This window comes from Chelonoidis abingdonii, chromosome 5 (genome assembly GCF_003597395.2).
Source record: "Chelonoidis abingdonii isolate Lonesome George chromosome 5, CheloAbing_2.0, whole genome shotgun sequence".
In the NCBI taxonomy this organism is placed as follows: Eukaryota; Metazoa; Chordata; order Testudines; family Testudinidae; genus Chelonoidis; species Chelonoidis abingdonii.
This window is the reverse complement of record NC_133773.1, coordinates 46,422,564-46,439,123: the sequence shown is the minus strand read 5'-3', so window position 1 is coordinate 46,439,123 and position 16,560 is coordinate 46,422,564. Positions and strand designations below refer to the sequence as shown.

The 16,560-nt window shown below is 45.4% G+C and overlaps 1 protein-coding gene across 2 annotated transcripts in view; it reads right to left on the bottom strand.

The window, feature by feature from the left end:
• The window catches only part of HSPA4L (heat shock protein family A (Hsp70) member 4 like), a 58,927-nt gene extending 42,606 nt beyond the window's left edge, over window positions 1–16,321 (bottom strand). Inside the window, exons 1-3 of one of the 2 annotated variants that reach the window (XM_032806029.2) lie at window positions 15,987–16,321; window positions 4,815–4,872; window positions 3,050–3,190 (exon numbers count right to left, since the gene is read on the bottom strand). In XM_032806029.2, the coding sequence (XP_032661920.1) occupies window positions 3,050–3,190; window positions 4,815–4,872; window positions 15,987–16,093 (306 nt within the window). In that variant the 5' untranslated portion in view covers window positions 16,094–16,321. The remainder of the gene's footprint in view (window positions 1–3,049; window positions 3,191–4,814; window positions 4,873–15,986) is intronic. The other variant, XM_032806028.2, reaches the window with a different exon arrangement.
• Between the last annotated feature and the right edge of the window lie 239 nt (window positions 16,322–16,560).

Sequence of the window (16,560 nt, the reverse complement as noted above, 5' to 3'; positions counted from 1 at the left end):
CCTATATTTTACTGTACACTAAATTTGTGCTAAAGTGAGCATGAGATGCAAAAGCCATCAAGAAACTCAATGAAGCCCAATGACATCCAAGGTAGACTCACGAAGAGGAGTTGGTGTATGAAAAGTTACTTTGGAGAAAGAATGCTTTTCATTTTCCTCATAGTTAAGATCTCACCAAATCCATGGTCCATTATGGTCAATTTCATAGCCATAGGATTTAAAAACTGGTAAATTTCACATTTTCAGATGTTTAAATCTGAAATTTCATGGTGTTGTAACTATGGAGGGACAGGACCCAAAAGGGGATTGGGGGTGGAGGGGGTCGCAGGCTCCCAGATGGATCTGATCTCTTCTCTACCCCCCTCCCGCCCCCCAGAGCAGCTGTGCAGGGGTGGACAAGTCCTGTCCCTCTCCAGCCCAGCCAAGATGGGACCCAACTCCACAAGTCTCCTCCAGCTGCAGGAACCTCTGGGGCTGCTGCCCAGTTGCAAAGCGTCCTGCAGCAGAGGGAGGCACCCGGAAGTGAGTCTTGGCCTAGAGCAGGGGTGGGGAATCTTTTTTCTATCAAGGGCCATTGACCCACAGGGGGAAAAAAAAAAAAAAAAAAAAATCAGCTGCAGGCCACAGCCCCGCAAGGGGGCACATAGGCTTGGGACTCCCGCTAGGCTCCGGGGTGGGGCCAGAAATGAGGGGTTCTAGGTGTGGGAGGGGGCTCCGGGCTGGTGCAGGAGGTTGCGGTGCAGGATCTGGGCAGGAGTTAGGGTGCAGAAGGGGCTTCCAACTTGGAGGAGGAGGTTGGGGTGCAGGTGTGGGTGCGGGCTCTGCAAGGGAGTTGGAGTGCAGGAGAGGGTTTTGACCTCGGGCAAATGCAGGTTCCGGGTGGGCGGCACTTACCTCAGACAGCTCCTGGTTGGTGGCACAGATGGGTTAACTCAGGTTCCCTGCCTGCCCTGGCTCCGTGCTGTTCCCAGAAGTGACCAACATGTCCAGCCCCTAGGCGGAGGCACAGACAGGCGGCTCTGCAAGATGCCTGCACGCACCGTCCCACAGCTCCCACTGGCTGCAGTTCCTGGCCAATGGGGGCTGTGAAGCCAGTGCTGGGGGCAGCACACAGAGCTTCCCTGATTGTCCCTGCCTTGAGGGGCTGCAGGGATATCCCAGCCACTTCCAGGAGCTGCGTGGAGCCAACCAGACTTAACGGCCCAGCAACCCTAGCTTCCCCCCACAGTAGTGCGAGCCAGTGCTTGCAGCTCCCACTTCTGGCCCATAGTGTGGAGACTTGCTGTGGACCAGATGAAATTAAGCAGTGGGCTGAATTTGGCCCATGGGCCGTAGGTTCCCCACCCCTGGCCTAGATGGAAGCACTGAATTTCCAGAGATCCATGAAGCACCTGAATCCATTTCAACAGTTTAGGGCTAGTGCCATGACTGTAGCCATACTAGGGACATAAAATGTTAACTGGTAACCAACCTTAACCGTTAACCGCCAGCCACACCGGCTGCAGCAGCCACAGCCCCTCTCCCTTTAATCAGTTAACTGGTTAAACAATATAATTTTAAATTAAACGGTTAACTCTTTTAATGATATTTACATCCCTAGGCCATACACTATAGGCACGACTCACCAAAGAACTTCCATTGAAAGCACACTGATGTGGACCTGTTACACTTGTATACTCTCATCCAAAATGGCCTGTGTCCCTGCACAGTAAGCACTCCAGGAAAAAAGATGCCAATTCATTACCAGAAGAGCTCTCCTGCCAGAAAACTATCTTAGTCCTGTAGCTATGATGCTTGGATAGAAGTGTATTTTGGTATCAAAGCAAGGACAGCATGACATTAATTAATCCATGGCACTGCATATGCCAGCTCTCCTTACACCAAGTCATGGAGTCCCTGATCATGCTAAGAAGCAGACCTTAATCTCTCATATGTTAAACTGAAAGCTGAATAGACCAGAACTTGAGTATTGCCCCAATAAGGATGAGGAAAAGCAACCAAAGCCTTTAACGACATTGTGTAACACTGGAAATCTGTTGAGTATAGTTTGGTATTCATCTGTGTAATGCAGCAAGAATGCCAACTACATAAGGCCCCTCTCCAGCTTCTCTTTCTTCTGAGGCACTGGTGATTGCGACTGGTGCCTACCCACTGGCTGCATGCAGGAGAAGCCATGATAGTGCTGAGAGTCTTGTGAGGAGTCCTTTCTTGGCACCAGATCCCAGGACAATGGTGCCAGGGCACTCTGCACCAAGGAGGAGGTGCTAGGCACGGGATGCCCAATCCAGGGTTTGACTGAGGCCAGAGTGTGGCCTCCATCAGCAGAACTTTGAGACGCTGGTCCCTGTCTTTCAAAGTTCTAGAGTGAAACCCGCAACAGATCCTGCACTGGTCGTTCTGGTGACTCTCTCCTAGATACTGCCAGCACAAAGTGTGCGGGTCACTTTTGGGCATGCGTTTACCGCAGGTCTCGCAAGTTTTAAACCCAGGGGACTGTGGCATGCCACGGCGCTGGGGAACCAATGTGTTTGTGCTGGGAGGGAGGCGCAAAGAAAAAAACCCTTAACACTAACTACACTAAGAAGTAAACAACTTTGTACAATGGACACTGCTAACGGCATTTGCCAAGGCAAGAGCTATGCGACGTTTCAGCTAACCGTCACAGGCAGTAAAAAGAGGGGATAGCGGGTCAGCAGGGTTCTACATTGAGCAACATGAATGCGCAGCTCCGTGGGGTGCCCAGGCTTAGCATCTGGGGTGGATGCTACTAAGGGAAAAAATTTACAGCTGCCGTGCAAGCACGCGCACACACACCTGATTGGAAACAAGCACTCGAAGAAAAATTCTTCCTTTCCTTCCCTCCTCCAGGTTGGATGGATATGTATATATCCAGAGCCTTTACAGAATTTAAGAAAATTAAAATAGAAAGCTCAGTGAAGCAATTTCATTTGAGAAGTACATTACAGCCAAGCAGAATCTCTATTTGCTTGTCAAAATAATGATGCAGATTATGACAGCAGTAGATACGCATGGAAACTGCAAAACTCACCTTCAGCCCTACACTCCCATTTGGCATCTTTTGAAGCTCATAGGGAAGTTTGACTCTTTCACCTTGTACGTAAGGATCATCAAATGCTCTTCCATGCATTTTTTTGAAGCCATGTAATGTATTCTTTACATTTGTGACAATCTGTGGAAGATAAATGCACTGCTATGAGAGGCATATCAGAAAACACTGAAATTATGGCTTTATTTATCTTGGTATGGCTTAAAAGTTCAAAATAGGAACCCGTGGCCTGCTATGAACATGAACTTCCAGCATTTGAGCAATGTATCCTTTTCCTCACTTCCCACTGAATACAACTGTTATTAAGCATGTCACTTTATTTATGTGACCAATTAATACACTCAAACCCACTTTGTGTCTAAATCAGTATTCATTTCACTAGTTTTCCCCTTCCTTATCCTAAAAGGAACTTCCTATTATACCCAATTTGGACAGTGATTAATTACGTACCAGTGCAATGACTGAACTACATACAACTATCTTAATAATGTTATTAAAATATTGTAATTAAATGTCTAGTAATTTTTAGGGCTTAAAGTACCCAAAAATGCTTAATTCAGATCCCAATTCAATATGAGCTTTCCATTTATCTATTCTCTCAATGTTGCAGGATAGTTATTTAAAAACACAGATTTTAAAGCCTGACTTTTTTGACCCATCATACAGCAAAAGAATGTGCTCATTTTGTTTTAATGAATACAGAATTTAAGCCAATTACAACTGTACTCCAGGCTTTGAAAGTGTACCTTGTATTTACTAGTCTGAGAATAAAGCTTAACAGTTGGAAGCCACTGTGAAACATAAAGGCCCCCATCTCCAGCAATGTCCAGTAGCTGTGTACTGATGAGCTGTGCATGGCTGCTGAAAATGAGGGTCCACCTGCCCCTGGAACATGCCTGAGGGCTTCATTCTTTTGGTTAACAGGTATAAGAGTATCTGAAATTTAACTACCCACCTTCTGGGAAGAGACATGGGGAGTTCTTTCCCTATTACTCCACAACTTCCTGACATGAGCATGTAAAGGGTAAGGGATATCCTCTGTTATTATTTCCACTCCCTAGATTCTGCTGCAAGTGGTCTTTGCTATTCAATCTCCATTTTTTAGGAATTCCTCCTAGTGATTATCTCCAGTCCCAGCCTTTGCTCCTCTTCTTAGTTTTCCCAAGCAAGTTAAGTTACAAAGATCACAAGTTTTACCGCTGTCCAGAGTTCTGAACAGAGGTAGTGAAACTGGCGAGTCTGAATTTCACTATACTGTCTGGGAAAGCTACAAGCAGCAGACACAACATAAATGTCTGTGCTATAAATTCAGAAAGACAGCACTGCTTCCATTTTCATTTTCAAACTATAAGGGCCACAAGTTTTTCTTAATAAATGCTAACACCCTTCAGAAACTGAAGCCTATACTCATTCTTTTCCCCCCACTAAGGAAAGTTTCTTATTCTTCACTGGTGAGTAGACCAAGTCCTACATTTCTCCCTGTCTTTCCTCTAAAAAGAAAAAAAGAAAAAAAAATCAAGAATTAACCAGAGGCAATATTTCAACTAGTTTTAACAGAGGGGAGTACAGTCTAATGATTTAGTAATAACGGTAACAAAAGCAAGGAAATTTTAAGCATATATTTTAAGTTAAAACATGAAACAATGTATCAGATTTCTTCACTCTTACACTTCCCTCACAATTCAGCAGATGAGTAATTTAAAGATCGCTTAAATTCCTGTAAAGTAATATGTTTAGATCCATTTACCTGGCTTTTTGCTGCATTTCCTATGGCCCGGGTTTTGGATCCTAGAGATATACAAGCTCTAAATAACAACAGAAAGACAAATAAATATTCAGCTTTGACAGAAAACAATGTCGTGAAAAGTACACTTTTTTCCCCCCAGAGTAAACCCTAAAACTACTTTTAAAAGACCATCAACTGCTCCTTAAATTACTTTGTGGAATTCTTTAAAAGTCACATTAACGTTTTCTATTGCCCGAAATTATTTCCCTTCCTTCAGTTTTAAGTGGTCTGGTAGTTGATGCCCAACATCTAAAGGCTTCATGCAGCACTAATAAAATGTTGTCTGTTCCAGCCCATATTTGAATGGACATTTTATTAGAATACCTAGTTCTTATAGTGCTTTTCATCAGTAGATCTCAAAGTATTTTCCAAAGCAGGCAAATATCAGCATCCCCATTTTGCAGGCAGGGAAACTGAGGCATGGAGTTTGCCCAAGGTCACCCAGCAGGCCAGCAACAGTACTAATACATCACTAGAATTTCTAGATATTAGCGATGAGACTATTTTAACTCAAAAAGTGTTGCAACCAAGTCACAGGAAATCTTTATTGGATTTTGTTCTAACAGACAAAGAGGAACTGATCAAAGAACTTAATGGTAGCTTAGTTACAATGTTCATGACTTGATCACATACATACCGTGCAAGCAGAATGAAGTCCATACCAATAATATATATCTGGTGCGTTAATAGGACCAATTTCGCAAAATTGAAAACTATTATGAGAAATCAGCTGCGGCAGAATTTTTAATCAGAAAAATGTGAATAGTAATTGGAAATCAATAAATAATCCTTTCTAGAAGCTCAAAATGTCACAATCTCAATTGATGAAGGAGGCCATGGTAGTTAAAAAATAACCTGGTTTAGAGGGAAAGTGAATGCAGATTATATAGCTATAGACAGACAGACAGACAGACAGACATCAAATGTGATCCTGAGATGAATAAACAGGGGAATCTCAAGTAGTACAGAGGTTATTTTCCCTCGTATTTGGCTCTGGTGCAACTGCTGCTGAAATATTGAGTCCAGTTCTGGTGCCCACAATTCAGAATAATTTGGAGAGGTTCAGAGAAGAGCCACCAGAATGATTAAAGGATTAGAAAACATGCCTGACAGTGCAACTCAATCTATTTAGCTTAACAAAAAGAAGGTTAAGGGATGACTTGATTACAGTCTAACAGGAGTGGAGCAAACTACAGCCCGCAGGCCACGTCTGGCCCATCAGACCTTTTAATCTAGCCCTTGAGCTCCTGCCAGGGAGTGGGACTGGGGGCTTGCTCCACTCCGAGCATGCCATGGTCCTCCACGGCTCCCAGAAGCAGCAGTATGGTCCCCCTCCAGCTCCTACACATAGAGGCAGTAAGGAGGCTCTGTACTCTGCCCCCGCTGGCTCCCATTGGCTGGAAACTGCAGCAGGGGTGGAGCCTGCAGACAGGGGCAGTGCGCAGAGCCACCTGGCCATGCTTCCACATGGGAGCCGGAGCAGGGACATGCTGCTGCCTCCGGGAGCTGCTTGAGGTAAGCACTGCCTGGAGCCTGCACACCTGACCTCCCGTGGCACCCCAACCCCCTGCCCCAGCTATGATCCCCCTCCCACTCTCCGAACCCTTTGGTTCCAGTCCAGAGCCCCTTCCCACATACTGAACTTCTCATTTCTGGCTCCACTGTGACACTCCAAACCCCAGCCCAGAGTCCCCTCCCCCACACCCCAGTCCCTGCCCAGAGTCCCTCTCACACCCTGAACCCCTCATTTCTGGCCCCATCCTGGAACCCGCACCCAAAGACCCTGCCCCAGCCGAGAGCTCCCTCGCACACTTCAAACCCCTCAGCCCCAACCCACATCCCCCTCCCACACACCCCAATCCCCTGCCTCAGCCTAGAGCCCCCTCCCGTACTCCCAACCCCTCTGGTCCACCCCTAGCCAGCAGCCCCCTCCTGTACCCTAAACCCCAATTTTGCGAGCATTCACGGCCTGCCATACAATTTCCATACCCAGATGTGGTCCTCAGGCCAAAAAGGTTGCCCACCCCTTGTCTGTAAGTATCTATATGGGGAAAAAATATTTACTAACAGGCTCATCAGAGAAACTAACAGAGAAAGATCCAATGGCTAGAAGCTGGAGCTACACAAATTCAACCTGAAATTAAGGTGTACATTTTTGACAGTGAGGGTAATTATTACACCTCCTGGTACATTGTTCCAATGGTTAGATTCTTTATCACTGACAACTTTTAAATCAAGATTGAATGTTTTTCTGAAAGATAAGCTTGCTGTTCTAGGAGTTCTTTTGGGGAAGTTCTATGGCTTGTGTTATATAGGAGATCAGACTAGATGATCACGATAGTCCTTGCTGACCTTTGAAATCTATGAATACCCAGGTTTCAAGAGTCTCAATCCAATCCTTTAATGTGCATGAGTACCAATCCTATAGTTTCCCTCCAAGCCCCTCTAGACTCTCTCCCAAAGTGGAGAAGTGTCATTTGGTGACTATATCCAGCACTCTCTGATATGAGACTGTATCAAAGTATGCAATACTTAAGCCCAGACAAAATCCTGAGAGTACATTCTGTGTACAGCACTATTTTTCATTGTTTATACATCAGAAGTAGTTAATCTTTTTGAAAAAGCACCCAATACATCCCCCATTCAAGCTGATTTTCTGCTGTTCAATATACCCTAATGATAATAAAGAACTATGTCTAAAATATATATTAAGTATGACAAAAGACCATCTAACACAAGGATGACTTAAGATGCATGTAGACTACTTAAAAGGCACTTCATTTCACAGGTTAGTTATGATTGCTTAATGATATTGACATGCCATAACTTTTAGAAAATTCCCTTTTTCCACAGAAGCAGCATTAATTAATAGGCTGCTATATGGGACTTGAAGTGTCAAGTCAGAAGCTACTCTGGCAACGTCTGAGGTCTCCCCGTGTTGTCTAAAGGAGTCAGATCATGGCAAGTCTCCCCCAAAGTGTTGGGGCTAGGGTACAATAAGTCTCCCTTAGCAGGGGAGAGGAGGAATGTCAGAAAGCAAATAAAACATGTTCCCTTTGGCCATATATTAGAGGCTGTCCAGAGAAGCACATCTGCCATGAAGTGGAGCTGCTGGAGAGGAAGAAGGAATGCTTCCTCCTCCTACATGCTATTCATTAATAGGATTTTAAAACAAGAAAGGGAGTTCCAACAGCAGCAATTCCCACAGCAATAGAAGCAGCATTGGTCTCGGAATCTAAACTGTACTTTGCCAGAATTTTTCATTTGCCAATGGTTAGCTGCTGACCACAGACTTCAAGCCTTGCCATATAAGCACTTGATCGAGGATGCTCTCTTACCACATCATAACTACAGCTTTGGAATATCATATGAGTACTTTCATAGCAAATCCTTATTTTAAAGAGTTTACAATAGCCCTTTTAATATTACGGCTACTGGAGCTTACACAAGACGGAACTTTTACCATCAGACACTTAGTAGCCACAGGAGTATCTGACGGATCCAGATCCTGTGGGTTGAGAGTGAGGAACAGAGAATGGAAGTGGCAAAAAGGCCAAATACCAGCAGCCCCCTGCATGTTTTCTTAGATGAGTGCTGTTCATGGACCCTACCCAGGGACTATGTATTGTGTATCAATTCCTAACAAATGTGTGTCTGGTAAATTTGAAGTTCCAACATCCACTGGCTCCTGGAAGGGGAACAGAGCTTCATGCACCTATGCAGCCTTTCTAACGATTACTGCCTCCATGATTCTAACCCCACCAGTCTTTTCAGTTTTCTTCCCCCATAAACAACCCCAGCACACCTTTCTGATTATTCCTGACAGAATTCTGTGCCCATGCAGGGGTGCTGAATTCATATGGCCCACATATTTCTGTGTCCCCAGGCAGAAAAATGAAAAAGAAATCTGCAGGAGGACATGCATCTCTTCCCTGGCAGCGTGTCAGTCCCAGTGTACCTGGAGCAGCTTCAGAGACGCAAATCACTGTGGGGGAAATGCTGATCACCGTGAGGGGGTGAGGCTGGCCAACAAGGGAGAGAGACTCTATCTCTCTCTCGATACTTCAGCTTGAGGGGCATGGAGGAGGATAGGTCTTTTTGTGCAGGAGGAAGGCTCTGTCCCCAGAAATGTAGCAGCCTGCCTGCCTAATAAAATGTAACCTTCTTGAGAACCGAAAAACCCATTAAATATTAGTATCATGTTAGTGAAAACTGTTTGTTTTAAGTTAAAGAAAATAGCTTTCGTAAAAAAAACCCAAACATTTTGTTGCTGTTGATGGTTAATTGACCTCATTCTCTGAGGCAGAAACGTAGCAACCTGTCTGCATAGTAACATTGTTAATTATTCTATTGTTGGTTAACTGTCCCCGTTTTCAGTCAACTCACCCAGGAGTATAAAAATCCTGTAAAACTTTTAAGGCCCCTACATAGCCTGAGTGACGTAAAGCCTTATAAATGACAGTATGGGAATCCACTGGGAAGATCTATGCGCTCACTTTTTTCCTCTGCCAAAATGGCACAATGGGGTTTGTTTTTTTAAATGAGTAAGTAAAAATCTAACACTTTTGAGGGCAAATAAAAAACATTTACTAAGCAGTGTCATAAATAGATAGCTAAGGGTTAATGTTTCTTTCACCTGTAAAGGGTTAACAAAGGGAACCAAACACCTGACCAGAGGACCAATCAGAAACTGGATTTCAATAATCAGGAGGAGAATGTTGGGTCTGTGTCTTTTGTCTGTCCTTCGGCTATGAGAGGCTCTCTTAATCTTCAAGCTTCTAATCTTTCAGTTCTTCAAAAGTTGTGAGTACAAGGTAGCTAAAACAATTAGGCTTTTTTAATATGTTTGTTTTGGTTATATCATGTGTTGTAGTTGCTGGATATGGTTAAATTGTAGTCTCTTTTTGAATAAGTCTGTTTATCCATTTTTTTCTTTAAGTAACAGACCCTATGTATTGTCAACTTTAATGCAAAGATCATATGTTTATTCATCGTGTTTTTTTTTTCTTTCTTTTTAAGACACTTGTTTTGAGTTTCTCCTCTCTGGGTAGGGCTAAGGAACGCAAGGGAAGGGGAATCTCTTTTTGTTAGATTCTCGGAGGGTAACTCTGCAGCACGCAGGGAATTGGTGGGAGGGAAGAGATAGAATCATTCGTTTTCCTGTATTTGAGGTTTGTCCTTTGTGGAATAGAGGAGACATGCTTCTTGGTATTGGTGATGTAAAGAGATTGCATCAGTACTCTCAGGTTTAGCCCAGAAGGAAGTCTGGGTGGGAGAGAGAGAGGGGGAAGGGAAGTGGGTTATTTCCCCTTTGCGGTAAGACTCAGGGTCCTGAGTCTTGGGGTTCCCAGGAAGGGTCTGGGGGAGAACCAGAGGGGGCCAAAAACCTGGAATTTTTGGATGGTGGCAGCGAGATCAAATCTGAGCTGGTAATTAAGCTTAGAGGGGTTTATGCAGGCACCCAGATTTCTGGACGTTAAGGTCCAGATTTGGGAAAGATGCTTATGATAAGCAGTCAATAAAATGGACAAACAGAACCAAGTACTTCCCAAAGCACCCAGCTAGGTCCAGAACAATGATTACCAAAACTGTATAACTTTCATGTATCAAAGTCTGAGCAATTTAAAATGACATTTTATTTTTTTTCCTGTTTGGTGTTCTGTAATGTAAATGAAAATGAAAATCCAGGATTATAACTGGAATGGAGAATATGAGTTACCAAGTATTTGTAACTTAACTTTCACGTGTTTAGGAAATGCCGAATAGTTATTGTGACTTTTTTCTATAATGTAGTTTAAATAACTTACTAAAACAATTGAAACTGGTGTGATTATATTGCATTATTTTGACAAATAAAATGCACAGAATTTAAAATTTTTTGGCACAGAATCCCCCCAGGAGTAGATACTGCCCAAAGTTTCTGCTCCAAAACAGTCAATGAAATGGTTGTCAATTTCACCACTACCCCATGTCTTCCTAACAGCAACAATAGAATTAGCCCTATTCATTTTGCCAATTTCACACTCTGCTTATTAGGAAAGCCATGACCGGCAGCACACAATGGAGCTCCCTATCAGCTCAGGAAAATGTAAACACATTAGTTATCATTTATTAGGATCTCTTTGCAACTAAGAGAAATAGACTTAATAAAATCAAAGCTAGATTGGAGGGAGGTCTCAAGTAGGGTTCCACGAGGATCTAATCTGGGTCCAGTGTTGTTTAACCTCTTTATTAACAACAGGGATGTAGGTACAGGGAGTCCCCGGTAAACGTCTTCCCCCTTACCTGTTTCACATATTCGTCACTTATCAATAGGAAAACATTTTCCAATTCAGGTCGATCCCGATCCACATATCCGTTGTTTGCAGTAGCGTACTATAAGTTGCAAACGACGGATACGTGGATTGGGACCGACGTGAATTGGAACATGTTCCTCTACGGATGAGTGAGGGATATGCAACAGATATGCGTAGCCAGGGACGGGCCGTTACCCACCCACCCACCTCACATCCAGGCCCAGTCTGCCCTCCAAGTCCCGGCCCTGCTCCCACCCCAGCGTTTGCCCCATACTGCCCGCCTGGCACACGGAGGATTGTCCAGCTCTGGCGCTCCAGCCACGGAGCGGGGTTGGGGTCTTGACCCCCTCCGCTCACCCAGCCCTCCTGCCGGGGAGCAAGCTCAGAGCACAGGGGCTTCCAAGCCACTAACCCCCGCTACCTGGCTGGAGTGCCGGAGTGGAGCAAGCCCCCGTGCCCCAATCCCACTCCCTGCCAGATGGAGCAGGACAAGCCCCGACGCCCTGGCAGGAGAACCAGGCAGAGCAGGCAAGCCCCTGCACCCCAGCATTAGTGCTGGGCTGGCAGAGTTGGGCAAGCCCCCGAGCTGGGGGGCTGAGCAACTGGGGTGTGCATATTTTTCCAGGCCCCCCCCCCCCATTTTTCCGGGAGCCCCTGACCAGAGCACCTATTGCCTCACCCTCTGACAAGGCTGGCTGGAGGGGGGAGACAGGTGGCCAGATTGCTCCTACTCCTCCACCCGCCATCATTGCTCACCCACCCAAGTTTCCTCTCCTGTCTACCCCACTGCTGTACCAGTAGGTCCCAGGTATCTGTCACCCTTTTCAAGGGCACAACCCTGGGACCACCTGTATAGAGAGTGTACTGATCAAATTTGAAAATGAGACAAAGCTGGGGAGAGGGGGCTGCCAATACTTGGGGAGGATACAGCTAAAATTCAGAGGGATTTTGATAAATTGGAGAACTGGGTTACAGACAACAAAATAAAAATGTAAGATGCTACACTTAGGGAAGAAAACTCCAAATGCACAAATACAAAATGGGGCAAAACTGGCTTGACAGCAGCACTGCTGAGAAGGATCCAGCAGGCCCCCCTCCCCAAGATTCAATCATGAGTGTTTTTAGTAAAAATCATGGACAGGTCATGGGGCTGTGATTTTTTGGTTTTCGCTTGTGGCCTGTCCATGATTTTTACTAAAAATACTCATGATTAAATCATAGTGCTGGAGGGTAGGAATAGGGTCCAGAGTGACCCAGACAAATTGGAGGATTGGGCCAAAAGAAATCTGATAAGGTTCAACAAGTACAAGTGCAGAGTCCTGCACTTGCGAAGGAAGAATCACATGCACCACTACAGGCTGAGGACTGACTGGCTAAGCCGCAGTTCTGCAGAAAAGGACCTGTGGATTACAGTGGACAAGAAGCTGGATACGAGTCAGTAGTGTGGCCTTGTTGCCAAGAAGCCAATGGGCATATTGGGCTGTATTAGTAGGAGCAGTGCCAGCAGATTGAGGGAAGTGATTATTCCCCTCTATTCGACACTGGTGAGACCACATCTGGAGTACTGCGTCCAGTTTTGGGTCCCCCACTACAGAAAGAATGTGAACAAATTGGAGAGAGTCCAGTGGAGGGCAACGAAAATTATTAGGGAGCTGGGACACGACTTACGAGGAGAGGCTGAGGGAACTGGGGTTATTTAGCCTGCAGAAGAAAAGGGGAGGGGGGATTTGATAGAAGCCTTCAACTACCTGAAGGGGGGTTCCAAAGAGGATGGAGCTTGACTGTTCTCAGTGGTGGCAGATGACAGAACAAGGAGCAATGGTCTCAAGTTGCAGTGAGAGAGGTCTAAGTTGGGTATTAGGAAACACTATTTCACTAGGAGGATGGTGAAGCACTAGAATGGGTTACTTAGGAAGGTGGTGGATTCTCCATCCTTAGAGGTTTTTAAGGCCTGGCTTGACAAAGCCCTGGCTGGGCTGATTTAATTGGTGTTGGTCTTTCTTAGAGCAGGGGATTGGACTAGAGCAGTGGTTCTCAAACTTTTGTACTGGTGACCCCTTTCACACAGCAAGCCTCTGAGTGCGACCCCCACTATAAATTAAAAATGCAAACACCATTATAAATGCTGGAGGCAAAGCAGGGTTTGGGATGGAGGCTGACAGCTCGCGACCTCTATGTAATAACCTTGTGACCCCCTGAGGGGTCCCAACCCTCAGTTTGAGAACCCCTGGACTACAGGACCTCCTGAGGTCTCTTCCAACCATAATATTCTATGATTCCATGACAACCATCTCACTACTGGGAAGCACATTTTTCAAACCCTGTGTCTGTTGTGCATATATTGAAACTTTAAGGATTCAGTAATAACTTTATTTAGATCCCTGTGGAATGCTAACAATCAAGATTCCTCTCAGTTACAGAGTAAAAATTTGAGAATAGTTACTAATTAAAGCACCAAGATTCAAAAATGCATTGCTAGCTAGCAGTGTGCTAACTAAATGCATTCTACAAGTCTACACTGCCTTGCTTCCACAAGACTTTACCATCGATTAGCTAGTTCCTAGGGTAGACCACAAACACCTGTGTCTTGGAACAAATATTTGGGGAGGTTCAGTCTAGTTTATGATGCTATTAACTACCTCAAGTTAGTTGGGAATGTGCAGACATACCTAAAGAACATATTTCGTTTGCATGTGTTATCTAACCTGTTAACTCCATGCCTTTAAATCCTGATCTAGGCAAAACGTAGACATTTACAGGGATTCTTGGAGCTCACCTGGGCCTTACTAAATTAGATACACCTTTCTAAATCCAAGTCTAAACAAGGCCATATTGGCTTGATAAGACTTAATGCTCCTATGCAAAGTAAAAATAGCTTGACATTTCTGTCCAGTACAATAATTCACACTCTCAAAAAAAGCAGACAAAAAATTAATTATCTTCCCAAATCCTCATTAGATTGTATTAGGGCTGAATCTCAAACTTGAAAAGTCAAGATAAATACCACAAGTCCTTCAATACCTAGACAAAAAGAGCAGCTGTTTAATGATTTCTATAAAGCATCTTACTGCACCCAAGTATCAAAGCACATGGTATGTTTCCTCTAGTTACGTCAACTGCTTTTGTCAGTTTGAAAATAGCTAAATTTTGTATATTATTCCGTCTGATATACTAAAAGACTAACTAAATACAGTGAAACGTCTGAAGTGCATCTGCAGAGAATGCACTCCAAAAAGAGATGTTAAGCAGAAGTGGTATTCTAAAATAGATGGACCTGAATATACTTGATATCTGGGGATTCTCTGGAGTAGTCTCAAGACAGTGTTGCCTATTAAGGATGGTCTCTGGCACAAGTTTCAAAATAGGTTTCAAAATTTTGATGCTCACAAAAAAAACAACAAAAAAACCCCCAACTAGTTCCTGACTAAAATGTTTGGAAACATATTATTGGTATTAGTGGTATATTCAGATAAATACACTGTGGTATTTACAGCAAAGCATCTTCATCATTAACATCTTAGACACATTAACCAGCGTGTTTCAGTACTTGACTTTTTTTTTTGAAACAGACTAAAGCCTTTTTCCATATAAATAAATACTGGGCAAAATTAAACACTTTTATTCTCAAGAAATACTATACTCAAAACAGACTTGTCTGGGAGGAGTTACTTTCGTTGCTATTTATGGGGCTGGCATTTTTTTATTTATTGATTTATTTATTTTTTTACACACAAATGAGCATGCACTATTCAAGAAGTACAGTTTATGAGCCTTTTACATGAATTCCTGGTTTCTAGTAGAATATTACACACAGCTGAAGCTTACTTGAAGTCCTAAGTATATCCTATAGAAACACAGGAGGCAAATCTCCACCTACTCTTGCGTGTCCAATCACCACAAACACAGTCCAGATCTCCTTGCTAGAAACCTCAATATTTCATACCCAGGAGAGGAAGCAGTAGAACAAGTAGCAACATGATTTTTGGGGGGGGGGGGTGGGGGCGAGGAAAGACTCCTCATATCACTCTCTTTTATCCTCCTTCAGACAACCTCCTCTTCCATCTCCTCTAGTCCCTCATACTCATTCCATCATCTGTTCTTAATGGAATAGCTTCTGAACACTGCAAACCACTGCAATGTGAATTGCGCGCAAACCCATCTGTTTAAATGAAATCTTCACTGACCAAATCCCGAGGTATCAGAGGGCAGAGAAATCCCACTGGGTCTCAGAAAAGGCCTCCTTCAACAGTCTATAAAATGGGTTCCTATCACCTCCCAGGACCGGAGATGACAACCAAGAAATATCACTCGACCAGAACCCCTACCCATCATCAGCTAGCCTGTCACAGAGGTGCGAGGCAGGGAAAGGAGCGCAGAGGAGAATGGAGAAAGAGGAGGCGGCGACCGAGAATATGAAGACAAGCGGATGAATGAGCAAGACCTAATCTTGCCACTGATACCGCGCTGCTCCAGCAGATCCCGGGCATGGACACACGCACCCGGCAGCCGCTGCCACTCCCCGCCTCCCCGCGCTCTTCGGGTCGCTCCCCCGGGCCACAGGGGGCTGAGAGCGACCCGTTCCAGGCCCGGGGGCAAGAGGGGCTCTGGTCGGCAGGGAAACGAACGGGGATCTGCGTGCTGGGACTTCTGAAAGCGACTGTCGGAGCCCGCTCCGAGGCCACGCTGACGCGCCCCGTCCTCGGCGGGTGTGCACTGACCAGGTGGGAGGGCGCCGGTACCCATGAGAGGGGCCCGGTACGCCCGGAGGGGGGGGCGGAGGACGGGGCCTGGTACCCCTCGGGGGGCACATCAGGCGGAGGACGGGGCCGGTACTCACGGGGTGCAGCGGTCGCTGTACTCATTGGCGATGGTCTCGATGCCGCCGCTCCGCGCCACTGCGACGTAGCAGTTGAGGAAGCCCAAGTCGATGCCGACCACAGACATGACTGCGCCCGGTGCCTTCCGCTGCAGCGGTCTTGGCTGCCGACACCGGCTCCCAGTCCCTACCCGTCGCGCTCCCCACTGCGGAGCAGCAGCCACCAACCGGCAGTTACTCTCCTCTGCGCAAGCGCACTGCGCCTTCCCGTGGGGACTGCGCGAGACCCCGAAGGACCTTCGGCACTTTCCGGATAAACTCGGGCTGAGGCGGCTCCGGCCGACAAGAGTTCGAGAAAGATCTGGAAAGGGGAGGAGGGAGCGTTTGTATAAGGGCGACATCGTGTGGCCACACAGAAGTAGTGCTGCTGCCCTACCGCCCTGCGCTTCTAGCCGCACCGTCCCGCCGCCCACCTGGTTAAAGGGCAGCATTCAAAATAAGTGAATTGCAGTTAACGATGGTCTCTTGTTTAGAGTATAGCTGGACTACTCCCATTGCATTATAATTAGATTAAAATCGGATGGTGTATTAGTGG